At 49.3% G+C, this 20,957-nt stretch overlaps 1 protein-coding gene across 1 annotated transcript in view; it reads right to left on the minus strand.

Annotated features, from left to right (window-relative positions):
- Positions 1–20,957, minus strand: part of MCM3AP (minichromosome maintenance complex component 3 associated protein) — a 42,308-nt gene that overhangs the window by 15,413 nt on the left and 5,938 nt on the right. Inside the window, exons 6-18 of the mRNA XM_065876142.1 lie at positions 18,937–19,076; positions 17,340–17,537; positions 16,755–17,023; positions 14,827–14,989; positions 12,770–12,930; positions 12,071–12,312; positions 11,589–11,800; positions 10,862–10,962; positions 5,765–5,896; positions 5,303–5,416; positions 3,632–3,784; positions 1,914–2,111; positions 54–122 (exon numbers count right to left, since the gene is read on the minus strand). Coding sequence (XP_065732214.1) covers positions 54–122; positions 1,914–2,111; positions 3,632–3,784; positions 5,303–5,416; positions 5,765–5,896; positions 10,862–10,962; positions 11,589–11,800; positions 12,071–12,312; positions 12,770–12,930; positions 14,827–14,989; positions 16,755–17,023; positions 17,340–17,537; positions 18,937–19,076 — 2,152 coding nt within the window. The remainder of the gene's footprint in view (positions 1–53; positions 123–1,913; positions 2,112–3,631; positions 3,785–5,302; positions 5,417–5,764; positions 5,897–10,861; positions 10,963–11,588; positions 11,801–12,070; positions 12,313–12,769; positions 12,931–14,826; positions 14,990–16,754; positions 17,024–17,339; positions 17,538–18,936; positions 19,077–20,957) is intronic.

Consider the following 20,957-nt stretch of genomic DNA (forward strand, 5'->3'; position numbering starts at 1 on the left):
CCACACGAGCCCCCGGCAGCAGCAGCAGACACGGCGGGCGGGGGGTGACCAACCTCAGCAGCTGCTGGTAGAAGTGCTGAACCTTCATCTGGTGCGCCACCTTGTTTCTGAGACACCTTAACCTGCGAAGGAAGAACCACACAGAGCCTACGTGAGGCCCACTCGGCACCCACCGAGGAACCTGATAAGCGCTTAGTGATGTTCTGAGTGCAAAGTAATTGGTTAGTGAGTGTCTCCCAGTGGGGAATACTTAGGAGACCAAGAAACCTTTGCCGATAGAGACACAGTTTAGTCAGAGGACTTGTTCATTCCATAATATCAAGCAGTTATCTACTGTGTTCCAGTCATGGCAGGTCAGCAGTAAACAGACAAAAATTCTGCCCCGCTAGAACGCACGCCTTGTAGGGAGAGAAGGGCCTCTGTTAGTGGGCGGCGTGACAGGCGCGGTGGGCAGGCTGTGGACGTACACAGGGTGGTCAGAGGTGATATGGGAGCAAAGACTGAAGGAAATAGGGGCGCCAGCCTGTGAGTTCTGGGGGACAGGCCAGACCAAGTCAGGAGTGGGCCTGGCAGGTACACAGAATGAGAACAGGGAGAGCAGCGGGGGCAGCCAGAGGGCAGGGTGGGGGCCACTGTGAAGGAACTCAGAGAGCAGCCCGGGGACGTCGACAGGGACGTGAGGCGACCTGACTCTGATGTGGTGGTGAGGACACCAGGGTGCAGGGGTCAAGGGCGGAAGCCAGCAGACGGGCCAGGTGGCTACGTGAAAGGGGCTGGTGGGGGAGGTGGTGAGGGTAGAGCCGCGGGATGGTGGATCTGAGTCCAGCTGTGACCCAGCCCAGGGAGGACAGGCTGGCATCCTGTGAGCCAGAGGAGGCACCGAGGGCAGCAGGCCAGGCAGAGACTAGGTTCCGATGTTGAACTGGGGACGCGGGGAAGAGGCCTCGGCTGGAGATGCACGTAGCGAGCTGTCAGCGTGTAGGATGGAAAAAGACTACCAGGGGAGGAGGCAGAGGGGAAGAAGAGGGGCCGGCGCGGCTGTGCTGGAGGGAGGGGGAGGGGACAGAGAGAGGGCCGTCCTGACACAGGTGACACAGCCAGGACTCCAGGAGGCAGCAGGCCAAGGCTGAAGGCCCCGACACGCACAGCACATCAGAGACAGGCCAGCACCATCACCACCCTGCTCGCAGACGCAGGCACAGGACCCGGGGACGTGGGCAGCTACACAAAGTTTGTTAGAGGCGTGGAGCTGGTGATAGCCCAGGCGAGGACAAGATGTGCCTCGAGACCCCAGCAGGGTGGGCTGCCACTGGGCCTCTGTGTCGTCTTCCTAGTCCCCCACTGGGAGGCTCCTCTCCAGAGGCGACGGCGGCCTGGTCTGAAGAGAGAGGCCGAGCCCTGCATGGCCAGGATTGGGCAGCTGAAGCCAGGACCTGGGCAGGGAGCCGGGTACATGCGGGGTGGCCAGGAGGAGCGGCAGGGAGGGCCATGCGAGGGGACACAGGGAGGGAGCCTGTAAGAGAAGAGACCTGATGGCAGGAGGGGGAGTCGCTAAAATGCTGCCACCGCAGACCCAGGGTAGCAGAGGGGTCGGGGTGGGGGTGGGGGTGAGGCCAACACGGACCTCTGGCTCCACCACTGAGAATGGACACGATGTGTCCTTAAGCTAGGAAGGCAAGGAGGAAACAGGTAATTCCAGGGAAAATTCGATTGGCAGGACCAGGAGTGTTTTAAGGGGAAAAGGCAGGTGAAGTCACAGCAGGTAGAGCAACTCTCACTCCGAAAACGCAATCCTGCGTCCGCCTTCACCTCCTCTGACTCCACCCATCTTCCCTGCAAACAGACGCGTTAATCCACACCCTCGATGAAGCCAGTTGGGGCAGGAGGCACTTAGGAGGCCCCGGGCTGCTGACCTGGTGCAGGAGATGCCCACTCTCCCCGCGTGGCCCAGATCCAGGAGGCCCTTGGCCAGGTTCTCCTCTGCAATGGGGCACTCTGCACTGGGCACCAGTGCCCTCAGCCGGTCATTCATGTCCATACAGCAGGGCGCCGCAGGGAAGGCCCGCATCTGGCGCCTCAGTTTCTTCCGGGCTGCGACGCCTTCCCTCCACCTAGAGGAGAGACCAAAGTATCATCACTGGGTGTTTTTGCCATGGGGACAAGGCAAAAACATCTCCAGCATTAACATGGGAAACATTTTCTGCCAGTACGTTTAGGTCTTTTTCAGCAACAGTTCTCAAGCTGAGAAATGGATCAGAACTGAAACTCAAGGTATGGGGGACGCATGATAACGAATGAGTGGTGGGCAATGAAACTACTGAACTTAAGAGTGAATGCCGAGGGACTTCCCTGGTGGTGCAGTGGTAAGACTCTGCGCTCCCAATGCAGGGGGCTGGGCTCGATCCCTGGTCAGGAAACTAGATTCCACATGCGTGCCGTGACTAAGAGTTTGCCCATGCCGCAACTAAGGAGCCAGTGAGCGGCAACTAAGGAGCCTGCGAGCCGCAACTAAGGAGCCCGCGTGACACAACTAAGATCTGGTGCAACCAAATAAATTAATTAATTAAAAAAAAAAGAGTGAACAATCTCTGGAGGCCAACTTGCCAATCTGGATACAAACACAGATCCATACACCCTTTGACCCAGCAGACACCACCGACAGGATTTTCTCTCCAGACCTGTGTGCACCTGTGTGAAATGTCTGCACAAGGATGCCACTGCAGCACTCTTTGTCACAGCTAGAGAGAGAAAGCCATGTGAAAGTCTACCAGTGGGACCAGGCAGGTCATCTACCACGTGCTCTGGCAACGCCACCTCAGTGCACTGACGGCAACGGGGAGAGGCCACCGTGCTGCTGCAGTCAGGTCTCCGCCCTATGTCACAGAGAGTCAAGAAAAGTTTGGCACAGAGTAGGGAACGTGCTCCCACCTCTGCCAACCACCACACAAAGGTCAGAGGTCCTCGTGGGATGGAGACTCACTTCTCACTGAATCCCCTTTTACACGGCTGCAACTGTCAAGTGCACTATTACTTTCTTTAAACGTTATTATGAAATGAATCATTATATAACATATGTAACACATGTACACCCATTTTAAAGATTAATGATAAATCAAACACCCACATCCTTCCATGCAGTGGAGAATGGGTGGCCAAGACCAGCAGCTGATCCCCACGGGCCCTGCTCAGTCACACACCCTCTCATTCCCAAAGGTAACCACTATGCTGGGCTTATGTTTGTTATTTTCCTTCTTTAGGGTTGTACTACTATATATAAATCCAAAACAATCCATTTAGTTTGAATATACAGTTTGTATGTTGCACACATTTCCCTAAGAATTGCTTTCTTTCACTATAAATTATGTTTCAGAAATTCATCTATGTGGGCGCATACAGCTATCATTTGGCTTGTTCATGGCCCTCTCCCTGTGTCTAGCACATTGGGTAAACAGCAGAAGGCTGTTGAAATATAGAGCGGTCCCCCCACCCCAATCTAATTCTTTACTTAGTTTATACCCTTTAGGAAGGAACATGTTACATGTGCATATTGTCAGCTGTTTCTGAAAGTATAATCTCTGTAAAAGACTCTCCCTGTATGCATTGATTTTATCTGTAAGGACACGGGACTCACCGCTGGAGATACTTGCAGAAGCACTGAAGTTCCTGGAGGGTCTCTTTTGCAGTCTGAAAAATTTCCTCCCCAAGAAACAAGTCCACCAGGTGTGCACAGACGTCCTCACAGCAACGGGCCATGCGGAGCCTCTGCTCTGTCTCCACTGCACTCCTAGGGAAAAGGGCAATCAGCATGAGAGACACTGCACCCAAGGCCCCACCCCGAGGGCCTGCCTTAAAAGCATGAGTCCACGTCCTTGATACTGAAATGTAATGATATCTTTGCTGCAAGGAAAGCTTGAAGATTTCACTTTATATAATGCACAGACATCTGGAAATTTAGAGAAAAAAGAACTAAAGTGGTACAGGGTACAAGATTATAGATCCAACAGGGCCCTTATAAATAGTCAAGAGATAACCCTGTATCTTATAGTTAGAAATTTAATTTTTAAATGACCATTGAGACAACTGAAATATCGTCTCATCAACAACATCTGATGTTTGCAATTAGAAATGTCTCAAGTATATGATAGCTGGCTACAGAGGCTGACAGCCTAAGGTCATGTGACAGTGGCCCTCAGATAAACCAGAATCTGAAAGAGATTTTTTATAACAAAATCCTATCAACCAAGGGATCACAGAGGCCTTTATCAAATATATTTAGCCATTAAGTCAAAGAAGCCCAGACAGGCAAGACCCATTTCCGATAGCTGTCCTCTGTGGTGATGGAGACAGCCCTGGGCCGAGCTGTAGTCCAAGTCTTCTGAAACTGCAGAGAATAGCAGTTTCCCTGCACGTCAATGAGTCCTAGGTTTTACATATCTCTTTTTTTTTTTTTTTTTTGCGGTACGCAGGCCTCTCACTGTTGTGGCCACTCCCGTTGCGGAGCACAGGCTCCGGACACGCAGGCCCAGCGGCCATGGCTCACGGGCCCAGCAGCTTCGCGGCATGTGGGATCTTCCCGGACCGGGGCACGAACCCGTGTCCCCTGCATCGGCAGGCGGACTCTCAGCCACTGCACCACCAGGGAAGCCCTACATATCTCTTAATACCCCTTCCTGGGATTAAGAACAGACAAACACCCATCATTTGTGAGGTCTCTTGCTTATAGTAAACAGTGAAATAGACTCCCAATTAATAGAAATGGAAAGAAATATTAATTAAACAATATACTCTGCCTCCTGGCTATATTCCCCATCTGCACCAGAGGCTGCAGACCTATCTTAAACTTAAACGCAAGGGGAACTTAAACGCAAGGACAGATTTCCCAGCACAACTGAACCTCTTTCTTCCCTGCAGCTTGGCACTGAAATTAATAAAGTTCTTAAGTGAAATAGCTCAAAGGAATCTTTTAACATACGAAACAAAGGAAAGGATCTTCTACTTGAGAAAAACTAACGGTGAGTAACCTGGTGTGGAGAAGACCACCAGTGAATTCTTCTGCTGACAGACACATCCCCACGCCCAGGGCGGGGTCAACGAGGAGGATGAGAGTGAAGGGGAGGGCCTCCCTGGAAGCAACGCACACAAGAACAGGGACAGCCTGTCAGTGTCTGGCTAACCAGAAGATATGCTCCTTGTCAAAATGAAAGCCAGCTAGCGTGAGCTGGACCAGCCTGGCCACGGGGCCTCTAACCCTCCTACCAGCCGCCCACCCGCCTCACGCTGCAGGTGCCAGCGCTTCACTTACTTCAACTCCTGGGAGCAGGTTTCCCTCACACGTTCTGTCACCACGAGCTCTGTCAGCTCTGCAGCTAGGTCCTGGCTCAGCTGCGTTAACACCAGTTCTCTCTCTTGTTTCAACCTGAGGGAAAAGGAGCACAAGAAGTAACAGGCGTCACACTCTGTGACCTTGAGAGCGGGGATCTGAGTTGTGCTGCCTGACCCCTCCGGTTCCACCAGACAGGCCACACAGCCACGCCCACTCCAGTTCCCTGACCACCACCCACACCCCCTCTGGCTGGGGAGCGGCTGCTGCTTACAAGGTGGGACCTGCCCACTCCCTGGGCCATAGCATACGAAGGCGCAGGGCGAGCCGTGGATCTGATACGAGTGCAGTGGGCAAAAGCGAGAGCATCGTAGGCCAGGGCAGGTTCTCCCCTCATCCACACACTCCACCCCCACGGGCACTGCAAGGATGAGACACCCTCACCTCTCTTCTTCAGCCCGCCGCCTCTCTTCCTCTTTCCGCTCCCTTTCCTTAGTCACTTCTTCACTCGCAATGTGCCTCAAAATGCCCATGGTTGCAGCTGTTAACAGCTCCTCCATAGCAGCATTGGAAACACTAGACAGAGCAAAGTGGACATTGCTCTAAATAAATAATAAAAGCCACACAAACCGTATTACTAGACTTCTAATACTAGCAAGGGAAAAAATACCTATTTGCCTTCCAGCAGAAAAACCAAGCCCATGGTTAGGAACACACACTCTATCAAAACTGACTCAGGAAAAAAAGAAAATCTGAATAAACTTGTAACTAGTTAAGAGATTGACTCAGTATTTTAAAACATCTTCCAGCAAAGAATAATCCAGGATGAGAAGGCTTCACTGGCAAATTCTACCAAACACTTAAAGAAGAACTAACACCAACTCTTCTCAAACTCTTCGAAAAAACCGAGGCACAAGGAACACTTCCTAACACCTCTATGAGGCCAGCATTCCCCCGACCTGATACCAAAGCCAGGCAAAAACACCACAAGAAAACTAGTGACCAATATCCCTTATGGACATTGAGGTAAAAATCCTTAACAAAATACTAGCAAACCAAAATTAAGCAATATACTGAAAGGATTATACACTACCAAGTGTATAATCTCACACTACCAAGAGAGATTTATTCCTGGAATGCAACAAATGAAAATCAATGTAATACAACCACATTAATAAAGTGAAGGGGAAAAAACCCACAAAATCGTCTCAATGCAGAGAGAGCATCTGACAAATTCAATACCATTTCATGATAAAAACACTCAATAAATTAGGAAGAGAAGGGAACTTTCTCAAAATGATAAAGACCATATATGAAACACCCACAGCTAACATCATATTCAGTCATGAAAGATAGAAAGCTTTTCCTCTAAGATCAGTAACAAGACAAGAGTGCCCTATCTGCCATTTCTATTCAACACCATATTGAAAGTTACAGCCAGAGCAATTAGACAAGAAAAATAAAAACATCCAAACTGCAAAGGAAGAAGAAAACTACGAGTATTCACAGATGACAGGATCCTGTATGTAGAAAATCCTAAGGGATCCACTCAAAAGCTATCACAATAAAAAAAAGTTCAACAAGGTTGGAATATAAGGATCAACAACCCAAAGTCAATGGCATTTCTATACACGAGCAATGCACGTTCGGAAAGTGGAATTGAGGAAACAATTCCGTCTACAATAGCGACAAAAAGAATAATCTAATCAGGAACAAATTCAACCAAAGAAACAAAAGACTTGTACAATAAAAATTATAAAACGCTGCTGAAGGAAACTAAGGAAGACATAAGCAAATGGAAAGGCATTCAAGTTCATGGACTGGAAGACTTCATATCGTTAAGATGCCAGTACTACCCAAAGCAATCTACAGATTCATTGGAATCACCATCAAAATCCCCACATAACTTTTGCAGAAGTAGAAAAACCCATCCAAAAATTCTTATGAAATTTAAAGGGTTTCCAAATAGGGAAACAGTCTTCAAAGAGAAAGTTGAAACAAAGCTGAAGGACTCACACTTTGAGATTTCAAAACTTACAACTTACTACGAAGTTATAGTAATCAAATCAAAACAATATGGTACTACCATAAAAACAGACATATAGGGCTTCCCTGGTGGTGCAGTGGTTGAGAGTCCACCTGCCGATGCAGGGGACACGGGTTTGTGCCCTGGTCTGGGAAGATCCCCCATGCCACGGAGCAGCTGGGCCCGTGAGCCATGGCCGCTGAGCCTGCGCGTCTGGAGCCTGTGCTCCGCAACGGGAGAGGCGGAAACCCTCACATATATGGTCAACTGATTTTGAACAGGGTGGCAAGACCATATGAAGGGAAAAGGACAGCCTTTTCAACACTGGTGCTGCGAAAACTGGATACCCAAGAACAATGTTGGATCCTTATCTTACACAATATATAAAAACAAAATCAAAATGGATCAAAAACCTAAATTTAAGAGCTGAAATTATAAAACGCTTAGAAGAAAACACAGGGGAAAATCTTCACATTATTGGATTTGACAGTGATTTCTTGAATATGATACCAAAAGCACAAGCAACAAAAATAGATAAATTGGGACTATATAAAAATTAAAAATTTTTGTGCATCAAAGGACACTATCAAAAGAGTGAAAAGACAATCCACAGATTGGGAAAAAAATACTTGCAAATCAAATATTGAAAAAGGATTAGTATCCAGAATATGAAAAAACTCCTACAACTCAACAACAAAAATATTCAAGAATAGGCAAAGGGCAAATGAAGCAACTGACAAAGGATTAATCTCCAAAATGTATAAGCAGCTCATGCAGCTCAATAACAAAAAAACAAACAACCCAATCCAAAAATGGGCAGAAGACCTAAATAGACATTTCTCCAAAGAAGATATACAGACTTCCAACAAACACACGAAAGAATGCTCAATGTCATTAATCATTGGAGAAATGCAAATCAAACCTTGAATGAGACACCATCTCACACCAGTCAGAATGGCCATCACCAAAATCTCTAGAAACAATAAATACTGGAGAGGGTGTGGAGAAAAGGGAACCCTCTTGCACTGTTGGTGGGAATGTAAATTGATACAGCCACTGTAGAGAACAGTATGGAGGGTCCTTAAAAAACTAAAAATATAACTACCATATGACCCAGCAATCCCACTACTGGGCATATACCCTGAGAAAACCATAATTCAAAAAGAGTCATGTACCAAAATGTTCATTGTAGCTCTATTTACAATAGCCCGGAGATGGAAACAACCTAAGTGTCCATCATCGGATGAATGGATAAAGAAGATGTGGCACAGATATACAATGGAATATTACTCAGCCATAAAAAGAAACGAAATTGAGCTATTTGTAATGAGGTGGATAGACCTAGAGTCTGTCATACAGAGTGAAGTAAGGCAGAAAGAGAAAGACAAATACCATATGCTAACACATATAAATGGAATTTAAGGAAAAAAAATGTCATGAAGAACCTAGGGGTAAGACAGGAATAAAGACACAGACCTACTAGAGAATGGACGTGAGGATATGGGGAGGGGGAAGGGTAAGCTGTGACAAAGCGAGAGAGAGGAGTGGACATATATACACTACCAAATGTAAGGTAGATAGCTAGTGGGAAGCAGCCACATAGCACAGGGATATTAGCTCGGTGCTTTGTGACTGCCTGGAGGGGTGGGATAGGGAGGGTGGGAGGGAGGGAGACGCAAGAGGGAAGAGATATGGGAACATATGTATATGTATAACTGATTCACTTTCTTATAAAGCAGAAACTAACACACCATTGTAAAGCAATTATACTCCAATAAAGATGTTAAAAAAAAAAAATGGAAAAGGACTTACATAGACATTTCTGTAAACAAGATACACAAGTGACCAATAATTACATGAAAAGATGCTCAACATCATTAGTCATTAGAGAAATGCAAATCAAAACCACAGTGAGTTACCACTTCACACATTATAATGGCTATTATTTAAAAAAAAAAAAAGAAGGACAGCAAGTGTTGGCAAGAATGTAGAGCAACTGGACCCCTTGTGCACTGCTGGTGGGGATGCAAAAATGGTGCTGCTGTTGCCGAGAACAGTTTGCTGATTTCTCAAAAACGTAAAACTAGATCATATGATCTAGTAATTCCACACCTAAGCATACACCTGTAAGAACTGAAGGGACTCAAACAGTTATCTGTGCCCCAGCGTTCACAGCAGCATCATTCACAATAGCCGAAAGGCGGAAACACCTTACTAATAAGCACGGGTGAATAAGTGAAGTGTGGCACATATACGTGTGTATGTGTGTGCGTATACTTAATGGAGTATTGTTCAGAAACAGATCTGGAAGCAGACAATGGTGATGAATACACGACACTGTAAATATACTTAATGCCATTGAATTGTGAGCTTAAAAATGGTTAAAATGGTCAATTTTGTTATATTTTACCACAATAAAAAAAACAAACCCATGGAAATCTTACTTTTAGCTCCATCAAACAGAAAGTATGTATCTAATTCTAGTATATAAAAAACTGAACAAACCTATGAACAAGACTGACCCTTTTGTGTAAACTACATTTATACAAGGAAATATCTGGTTGGCCAAAATGTGCCTTTGGTTTTTAAGTATTGATAATACCATTTCGTATAATTGTGTCACTTTATATGTACTAGAATTTTTACAAGTTTGAAATCCTTAAGAAAGTCTGACTTACTGAACTTGGCAGATTTTAATTAACTATTTTTTTTTTTTTTTTAATTAACTATTAACTCCAAAAGTTGCTTAAGTGTCTAGAAAGATTTTGATTATTAAATTTATCAAGACTAGACGCTGGGCTTCCCTGGTGGCGCAGTGGTTGAGAGTCCGCCTGCTGATGCAGGGGACACGGGTTCGTGCCCCGGTCTGGGAAGATCCCACTTGCCGCGGAGCGGCTGGGCCCATGAGCCATGGCCGCTGAGCCTGCGCGTCTGGAGCCTGTGCTCCGCAACGGGAGAGGCCACAACAGTGAGAGGCCCGCGTACGGCAAAAAAAAAAAAAAAAAAAAAAAAAAGACTAGATGCTTAAAGTGTTCCACAAAATCAGCTTTATAAAATTTGTAAGTGTAGTTTGAAATGTCTAAGGAAATTTCATCATGGTGTTAAATGCAAATGGTATAAAATGTTTAAGGGAATTTAATCTGTCAAATTTATAAACTGTGACTTAATCCAAGATCAAGTAAAGTGAGTGTTTTTATTTTTTAACAGAGAATGAACTAATTTTTTATTACTAGATTTTTGATCACGTTTAAAGTTGAAAGAAAAACAGGTTTCTAATTTACAACTTTAATAAACCTAATGCTACTCAAAAGTCATACACACATAGAAACTACCTGCAAACGACAAACGCAGATCAGGAACGTGAGGGACTATACCCACCAGCGAGCAGGACCGACACTGAAGCCTGTGCAAAGGGGTGGCTGTGATCTCTTGTCGAAGATTGAGAGCAGTTTTCTGAGAGGAAGCGTCTGGCGGGAGCACAGACGGCCTCAGAGCACGAGAGGCACCGCACTTACCCCAGGGCTGTGGCTGCGAAGGCCGCCCCGGCGGCGCCAACTTCCTCGCAGTCCCTCTGAAGAACCTCCCGGATGAGCTCATCCACCACCTGCGCCAGGTCCTAAGGAGAGGGCAGACGGGGCCACGATCACTGGCCGGGGACGCCGCCCCGATCCAGCCCCTGCGCACCACCAAGCCATCGCCTCCACAGCCTAAGGTACTGAAGGTCTTCCCGGAACCACAGAGACATCATGGACCATCTGCCCAGCTCAGAAATCCCTCCAAGACCTCATCACCGGAAGCTGTTTGGAGGCGTCTAATGACCCTTACACGCGGCTCGGCTGTGCGCTCCTGGAAAGGGTTCCTGCTAATAACCAGAGAGGAGCCTTCTGGACGTGCCAGGACAAGCCTGCTGCCTGCTCAACAATGGCCATTCAGACGGCCACGGTGCCACACCCCAACATCACACGTCCCCGGCTTCTGTGGCCCTGCCTCATTCCCCACCTCAGGCCTCCTTGATCCCCCAGTGGGGAGGTGCCCAGTGCCTGCCCAAGCAACAGGGTGGCGAGATCAAGTCACACGACCTGTGTGGTGGGTAGGCCCTGCTCAGCCCCGGGGCCACCTGTCAGAGGCATGCTGACCCCAGGGACACCCCAGGGACACAGACAGTGGTCAGACTGGACAGCAGAGGCAGCTGGATGTTTGCCCACGACGGGCCCTCAGAGCCCTGACAGGAAGGTTCCTTACCTCGTCCGAGTACACAGGCGCAGACTTTGGGGGAAGGAGCTCCAGCTGCACGGGGGGCTGCGCGGGGGGCTGGAAGAGGCTGGGTGCCATGCTCAAGGGCAGTACCGGGAGTTGTGGAGGAGAAGCTGGCACAGGGGTGGGCAGGGGCTGCAGGAGGAGAGCCGGGAGGGTCTCGTCCCCCTCCGTACTGCACTCCTCTCCTCTCCCTACACCTGGAAGGAACAGGCAAACGTGGGCACCGAGGACAAGCCCTGGCCACCCACAGTGACCCTAAGGACTGGCCACCCTCCCCAAGCTGACCGCCACAGGGCGCCTCCTGAGCCACGAGCCGGGGGGCCATGTGCGCTTCACCCGTGGGAACAAAGCACTGTGGCGCCAGGGAGCCATTCAGGCAGCACCGAGCTGATGCCGCCGGGCCCCAGGATGAGGCCTCCTAGAGGGGAGCGCAGCTGGTGCCCTCCTGAGAACACAGCCTCACTCACCCGCCACGTCCAAGCCGGGTCTCTGAGTGCCCGTGGGCAGCTCCGCAGCCAGGCTGTCCCCGACGTACTTGTTCTGGGAGTTGAAGCTGCACACGGGGGTGTGACGGGGAACAGGGGGTAACGGCCCTCCATTCACGATCTCCCCAACGGACACCGTCAGCTTCCTGGTAATAAACACCGACTTCCTGGCCTTGGATAAACCCTCTGGTTCCAGGAACGAGGACCGGTTCAGCTCGACACAGCTACCCAGACCACAGAGAACCCACGGAGAGGCGTTACACAGGCGAGAGGCCACCCTTCACCTCCTCAGTGCCCTGCAGTCACTGCGTCGCCAGACGGCCATGTGGAGATGAGGGGAGGCAGCAAAGGCCGAGCCCAAGGCCCAGCCCACGGCATCCACCACTGCCAGCGTTTCCTTCTGACTCAGGAGCCACCTGGCCTCACTGTTAGCAGCCCTGGGTATAGCAACGCTCCCCTACACGCTCCCGGCTCATCCCGTGAGGGCAGGTCTACAGGCAGCAGACGGGGCCAGGGCTGGGGAGTCAGAGGAGGATGGGTTCAGGGAAACCCCGGATCGGGACACGACAGGCTACAGATTATGGAGCCATTTTCTGGGAGAGGGTCCACAAGTCCTACCACGTTCTCAAAACTCTGACTGCAGCAGAGGAGAGGCCCGGCGGTTCGGGCCTCGGTGCTTACCCGTCGGAGACAGTGAGGCCATGGCAGCTGAGGAAGCCTGTGGCGTCCTCTCCGTCTCTGAAGAGCAGCATGCGCACCACGCCGTCCAGGGGAAAGGTGGTGGAGCGCTGAGTGCTCGCGGTGTACGCCACGTTGAGCGCTCGGAGCGCGTCCTTGCGGATCTGAGAGAAGCCAAGTCACTAAGTCGCAGAGGGTCAGGCGCTCCGTGACCGCAGACGGCTCAGTCCCTCTGGAAAGCACCCCGGGTCCCAAGCTTAGCGCTCAGCGGGCCGTCTGCTCAGCAGAATGCCCAGAAATGGTGCAAAGCAACAGTTCCACATACGGAAAAGGCTGGGCCACGAAGGCTTTACTTGTAAGAAAAACTAGAAAACCAACCACCCACCAGCAGGGCAGGGAGAGTACACTGTGTATCCGCCACTCAACAGAAAGCCGTACAGCTGCTGGAAATGACTGCAGAGGTGATGGAATGCCATGGACAGCGTGACATGGAACTGAGGAAAAGTCCGAGAGAAAGGTGCTTCGCAGCCTCACACTGAGCATTTTGAACACGGGGACGGAGGGAACCCTGAAGGCACAGACAGGTCAGTTTGATCCCAGGACCCCGGTGGCCCTGCCTCTCCTCTTCAGTGGGCTTCAACCACCTCAGCCCGGATCTACAGTTACTTCAAGGCTGGCATGCACGTCCATGCTGAGTGTCCAACAGTGGACAGACAAGACCCCTGTCCTCACGTAGCTGACGTGGCAGGAGACACCAACACTGAACAAAACGAACGTACAAAATGCACAGTGCGTTTAACGGTGACAGTGCAACAGAAAGAAGAGCCGTGGAGGAGGGCAGGGTGCGCTCTGCCTAGAAGGGGAGCCCAGCCCGGCCCTGGTGGAGGGGAGCTCTGCGCGCTCGGATAACAGCCAGCGCAAAGGCCCTGAGGCAGGCGCGTGCTGGGGGCTGGGGGGCTGGGGGTGGAGCCAGGGAAGACGGGAGAGAAGATGAGGTCCAGGAGACAATGGGCCACTGTGGGCCACTGTTGGCCACTGTTAGTGAAACGCTTTGTCTTTCTAAAGAAAAACACTTAGATTTCTGTTGAGTTTGAAATTATTAAAATGGGTACAGATGGTCGACTATCACTGGTATTTATCAACTGCACAGAGCTCCCCAAGCGGCACGTCGTTAGAAATCTTTTCATCTGTTCCAGAATTTCAGTTCTCTTGGAAACTGTCGGATCTGACAATGAGCAAACTTGCAGAAGACTTTGCCTGGGATGTGATGGTGGGTTTAGTCACTGTTTACCAGAGGACTTGTGACCAAAGAAGAAAAATGACCTGGAGTCACAAAACCAGCCAGGCAGGTTCCCGAGATCTCCCAGGCAACCTCCTCCCCACCCGGCGGCCGCCAGGGGCTCCCAGCAACGACTCCAGGCGGCATTCTCCGGGCATTCCCCCACCACCACCCCGCCCGCCCGCCCGCCCGCCCGCAGCTGCGGGACAGCACAGGGGCTGCTGTGTGAGGTGGGCGTGCAGGCTGCTCTATTATCGTCCCCGAGTGCTTCAGAAGGTGAAGACCTGACTCTGGAAATCTGAGCCCAGGAGTTCACACTCTATGCAAACCCTGAGGTAAGAGACTGGTCTTGCCCCGTCTTTGTAAGCCCAGCGCAACAAAGAGCAGGCACTTTCGATATTTACCGAAATGAATTTAGCAACGTCAAGCTCACTCCAAAACTGAAGACTGATAACACTGGTAAGTTCTAGGTCGGGTCTGTGCGTGCAGTTTGCTTTTTGGCTTGTTTCCATGGAAGATGATAGTTCTGAACGCAAGTTATCATTCTGGAGAGATTTCTCTCATCTGAACCAGAAGAAGAGTATTCCCCACTGCACAGCCTTTCCATCGGTGATCAACTGTGCCAACCCCATAAACAGGTAACAGCAGTATCCCCTCAGGGGCTGCTGCACGAGACTTAGCCCAGGACCCGCTGAGATGCTCCCGTCATAAAGAAGCTCTCAGACGTCACAAGGAGCAACCAGCTGTCTGTCAATTCTGCAAGTACAGTGTCAGTACTCACCTGATTAAAGTAACAGTGCAGAAGACAAGCATTCAGATAAGAAGCGGACTGGACCAGTTTGAAAAATCGCACGAAATTGTTACTGTTGAACGCAGCGAAAGCCTGAACAGCGAATTTCACCTCAGAGGAGTTTCTAACGGCAGGGTGGAACTGCTGCACTTCTCTGTTAATTAAAGGAGACGAAAGGGGTTAGAAGTTGACCTTTAAGTAGACAAAATTCCATGAAAATAGACCTGACAATAAAACAGATTTCACCTATACTGAAAAAGAAGGTCTTGATATGGTCACATGTGCCAATATGTTCATGGTTTACCAATGTCAAAGCCACCACTCGGGCTGGATTGGTAACAAAGATTTTCTTTAAAAAGATGATGAGGGACTTCCCTGGTGGCGCAGTGCCAAGAATCCGCCTGCCAACGCAGGGGACACGGGTTCAAGCCCTGGTCCAGGAAGATCCCACATGCCGCGGAGCAACTAAGCCCATGCGCTACAACTATTGAGCCTGTGCTCTAGAGCCCGTGAGCCACAGCTACTGAAGCCCGCGCACCTAGAGCCCATGCTCCACAACAAGAGGAGCCACCGCAGTGAGAAGCCTGCGCACCGCAACAGAGAGTAGCCCCCACTCGCCACAACTAGAGAAAGCCCGCGCGCAGCAACAAAGACCCAACGTAGCCAAAAATAAATAAATTAATTAATGAATTAATTTTAAAAAGATGATGAATAATAAAGTAAACAAATTGAAGCAGTAATTTAAGAATTGATTATCAAAGAGTTACTTTAATGCCAACTGACTGCCAGCTGTGTGTTTGAAGATGACACCTAAGAAAGTTTAACTTTGTTTTATTTATAAATAAACGGATTTGGGGACTTCCCTGATGCTCCAGTGGTTAGGAGTCCGCGCTCTCTCTGCTGAGGGCCCGGGTTCCATCCCTGGTTGGGGAACTAAGATCCCACAAGCTGTGCAGTGTGGCCGAAAAAAAACAATGATTAATTATTCAAGAATTGCTCAAGATAGGGGACAAATGCCTATCATATACGAAAAGACTACACAGCCATTTTCCCTAGTTTATCTCCAAGGCTTAATTTAAAATCAGTCACACACCTACACATTCTGCAAGCTGAGAGTTTCAGCATAAAGAAGGGAAACTGGGGACCCAGTTTACCAGTGACAGGAACGGAAGGCTAGTGGACTCTAACATATTTCTCATATAAATGTCTCCAGATAGATCAGGCCAAGGTTTAAGATTCATTCTTAATGTCCTACCCTTAGCATTTGTTTCACACAACTTTTTCCTCTCCTGTGACTTAGACCTTTTTTTTTTTTTTTTTTGCGGTACGCGGGCCTCTCACTGCTGCGGCCTCTCCCGTTGCGGAGCACAGGCTCCGGACGTGCAGGCTCAGCGGCCATGGCTCACGGGCCCAGCCGCTCCGCGGCATGTGGGATCTTCCCGGACCGGGGCATGAACCCGCGTCCCCTGCATCGGCAGGTGGACTCTCAGCCGCTGCGCCACCAGGGAAGCCCTGTGACTTAGACGTTTGACGAGGTCTGTGTGCACACGTACACGAGGCAACACGCCGGCAGCTCTGATAGGGGACCCTGAGCTTTCCTGTCCTAGTTCACTCGCCTTTTCTGCTCATACAGCAGATTCCTTCCTCGTGCTCTCCCACTGACAAGGAGAACCTGTCCTCAGAAAGGACCTGGGGCCCACTCTGGATGCACCGGTGCCAGCAGGCATCCCCAGCCTTCTGCTCCCAGTGGCTCGGCTCCAGGGGCTGCACAGCCGAGCCCAGCTTTCTCACTAACATCCCAGCGTTCGACACCAGAGAAAACTCAGTGCTCCCAGCACCACTAATCCTAAGTGCTCTCTTCCTGGTTAAGCTCTGCCTTTCCCTCTGGCTTAGGCTGGCTTCTGAACTGGGAAGTTCACCTTAGGATGTCCCCCTTGTTGAGATTGAGCAGAACGTTGTAGCCCTGGAACTCCGCTTCGCTGGCACAGAACACGCCCTTGTTTCTCAGGTCTTGGTACATCTCCTTCAGACTCTGAAGGCACTTGGTCATGTTCTCATTGTTGATCTTGGCATCAAAGGAGGACATGGGCTCCTCACACATGAAGTGAGCACAGTGGATGTGAAACCGGGTGCACTTCTCAATCAGAGACACCGTCACTGGGTCACACAGGTGCTGCTGCGTGATGTCCTGGACACGAGTGAGGCGCAAGGTTACACATGCACGTGCACTGTACGCACACACGCACACACACCTTGCGTACGCGTTTCTCGTATACACATAGATCTCATTAACATATTCCCATACATAAGAATCAACTATTAGAAAAATCATGCTTATTACCTGAATTTCTCAGATTTCAATTTGAAACAAAGCCCATGAAGTACATTTTAACAGGACTTTGTAATGATTTTAAGTAACAGTATTTTTTGTTACGGATGAAATGTAACTGAGTAAAATGACAAGAACTCTCACTTTCACTCTGGACTTCACAAGTGGCTGATACCTTCCGTATGCCCCGCGTGCGGTTCCACACGAAGTCGTACCAGTCCCGCAGGCTGCCCTCCTTCTGGTCCATGATCTGGGTCACCAGGTAGTCCATGGTCCTGCTGAGCACCGCCGAGGGACGCAGCTCATGCGGCAGGGGCTCCTCCTGGTCTGCTGAGGAGCGGCTGTACTCCTTCACGGCTGCCGCATGGTCCACCTGAGGGCAGGGAATAGAGACGAGCAGCTGGGTGGCAGGTGCTAGGCCGGCCCCCCAGCTGCTGTGCCCGAAAACGGGGAAAATCACACACACACGCTTAAATAAGGTCAATACTACAGAATACAGTTTTAAAACGTAAAATTTCTCTTTGAAGGTAACAATTAAAATTCAACGACAAAACAGAGAAACTTGTTTTTGGCAAACATGACAAGAAGTGAAGATAAGAGGCTATCACACCAACACACAGAAGAATTTTAGTGACGACACACCTGCTTGGCTCCAAGCACAGAGGTGTGACAGGTAAAGGACCTTAAAGATTCTAAAAGATCTCAGCCACGCTCAAGCACCAGATTAAGTCTACACGGACCAGAAATGGAGCCGGCAGTGCGGAGGGCGAGGTGGGGCAGGGGAGCAGCAGGGCCTGGGGAAGGCCCTCAAGAGTCTGGAGCTGCATCTTCCACCTGCAAGAAGAGGCTGAAGAGGTGCGGCTGAGGGTGGAGCAGAGACGCCCAGAAGCCCAGGCCCTGGGCACCGGCTGTGAGCTGTCATCACCATCTCCTGGGGCAGGAGCGCTGGGCCTTTGCCTTGATAACTGCTGCCTAGCTGGGGACCCTGAGTCAGGCGAAGGCAGCTGTGTGAAACCACCGGCCAGGAAAGGAGCAGAAGCCCGCAAGCAAAATTAACAGCAAAAGAATCTAAAATGGTTCAGATTTCTGGGGAAACAATTGGGAACGTGCACTGACACATATTCAGGAACCTTAAGAAAGGTCACACATCTGATACAGCACTTCACGCGTAGGATCCATCAGAAGGAAGGAAGCTGAACACCTTAGAGGCATTACACACAGTATGCCCGACAGAATTCTTAGAAACGCTGAAAAATCAGAAACAGCCTAGTGATTGCAAAATGGGGAGTTTGGACAGAGCTACATAATCAAATAATATGCCTACATTCAAAATTTTGAATGCTTATTAAGACTTTACCATAAGAAAAGAAAATGCTCCGATAAAATTTTAAGTGAAAAAGATTCACACAGAATCATACCTAGAGCACCATCTCAAAAGCACAAAATATAAGCATAAAAAAGGACAGGAATAAAACTGTGAAAAGAAAAAATGGGAAAATTTTTAATTTATGAAACAAATCTGTGTCTATTTCTTTAGGAAACCATACGGTCCAGTCACCTTATGCAAGACTGCTTCCTACACACCTCACAATGCAGACAATGGAACACGACTGTTCATAGCACATCCCCACTGCCCTCTAGAAAAGTAAACACCAGGCCAAATTTGGACAGAAAGGACCAGTGCAGCCTTCCCTCCCCTGCACACGCCCCTCCACCCCAGTGATTAGTACGGCCAGCAGCCTGGCAAGCACCCTGGGGGCGTGGCGCTCTACCTGGTCAGTGCCTGGGACCACTTCAAACACACTAAGCTGGCTCCGGGTCTCCCGCATGTATCGCTCCTTCTCGGGACACATATCCGGGCACGTCCCAACGAAAGTCCTCGCTTTGTCCAAGTCGGTCCTTTTCACCCGAGCTGAAGGCACCAAGTAAAAAGTAAGAATGCACCACACAGTTACTAGGAAGTCAGAGAAGTGCACTTTCATAATGATAAAAGGAGAAATAAAAATAAACATCAAACCACAAAGGAAAAGAAAGAAATTTTAAAAACACTGGGCCTTAGAGAAAGGAAAGCACAGCCTACCACACCAGGTGACAGGCCATCAAGGCCCATGAAGACCCTCCAGGGTTTCTCCCCTTTCCAGATGGGTCTCCAACAATCACAGACCTTCAGGGCACTCTTGGGGGCGGGGGTGGGGGTGGGGGGTGGGGGGCGCACACGTGGGTGTTTATGGCTCCTATAATGACCTCAATGACACACAATCGTGCTACAGTTATTTTTGTTAAAAGGATCAATTTGTTAAATGAAAATATTCAAAATTTGCCAGTATTCTAAAACTCTCAGTATTTCATCATGTTTTTAGTATAACAGGAATCACATAATGGAAGTTAGCTGGGTCCTGACCTAAATAAACCACTATGATGACCCAGAGTTAAATAGTTAACAAAAGTATCTTTTAAATGAAATGGAATGCAACAACCTAAAATTTAAAACATTCACATCTTATTTTTACTTTATTTATTTATTTTGCGGTACGCGGGCCTCTCACTGTTGTGGCCTCTCCCGTTGCGGAGCGCAGGCTCCGGACGCGCAGGCTCAGCGGCCATGGCTCACGGGCCCAGCCACTCCGCGGCACGTGGGATCTTCCCGGACTGGGGCACGAACCCGTGTGCCCTGCATCGGCAGGCGGACTGTCAACCACTGCGCCCCCAGGGAAGCCCTCTTATTTTTATTTTTAAAAAGTCCAATATCTAGTAATAATTTTTTTTTGCAATACAAAAATCACATGTTAATGACATAACATACAATGGCAGGTTTTATTACCGTGTTAAGGAGACACTGTGATTATTCCATTACAGCTTCTCCAGAGAGGAGAATCCTACAGGGTAAACTTACTTTTGAAAAAACTTTGCAAAGAAGGTACATGTGCTGTTTTATTTGGGGTCACTGCACATATTGCTCAGTGTCAACAGGACACTTGCTTTTTGAGTAGGTTTTAAATACATTTGCGTGGTTCAACATTCCAAAGGTGCAACAATGTCCAAGATGGGACGCCCCCCTGCCTTGCTCCCATCCTGACCATCAGCGTGAGCGATCCTTTCTCACCTCCATGACTTTTACACACACATAAACAAGTACGCTTACGTATATACGGACACACACACACTTCCCCCTTTTCTGTACACAACTGGTAGACATTTCCCACGCCTTGCTTTTTCCACTTCACAATAAATACTGATCATTTTTCCATAAAGAAACCCCAGTCTTCTTTCAGGCTATTTAGAATCCCACTGTATGGACAGTTTCCAATCTCTGTCATCACAAACAACCTTGTGAGTGGATCGTACACACGTGGTGGGGTAGTTTGTGGGACGCACTCCTGGAAGTGGAATTCTGGGTCAAAGGCGTGAGTGTCCCCAAGCCTGAAGACACTGCCAACTTGTCTCCCCGGGAGCAGCCTGCCCAAGGATGCAGCGCTGGGGCCCGATGGGGAGATGCCGCCCTAGCGGGTGTGGTTTGCATCTCTCAATCTCTCGATGCTGTGTGACGGGCCAAGGGCATCTGCATCTTCCCATTTCTATTTTCCATGTTTAAGAGCCAACTCTCTTTTTTTCGGCCACGCCGAGCAGCTTGCGGGATCTTAGTTCCCCGACCAGGGACTGAACCCAGGCCCTCAGCAGTGAAAGCAGCGAGTCCTAACCACTGGACCACCAGGGAAGTCCCAAGAGCTCTTGACACTTCCTTTTCTGAACCTCTCAGACCTTACTCGTCTTTCTACTGGATTTGCTCTTTTTC

The sequence above is a fragment of the Phocoena phocoena genome, chromosome 4 (genome assembly GCF_963924675.1).
Source record: "Phocoena phocoena chromosome 4, mPhoPho1.1, whole genome shotgun sequence".
NCBI lineage: Eukaryota > Metazoa > Chordata > Mammalia > Artiodactyla > Phocoenidae > Phocoena > Phocoena phocoena.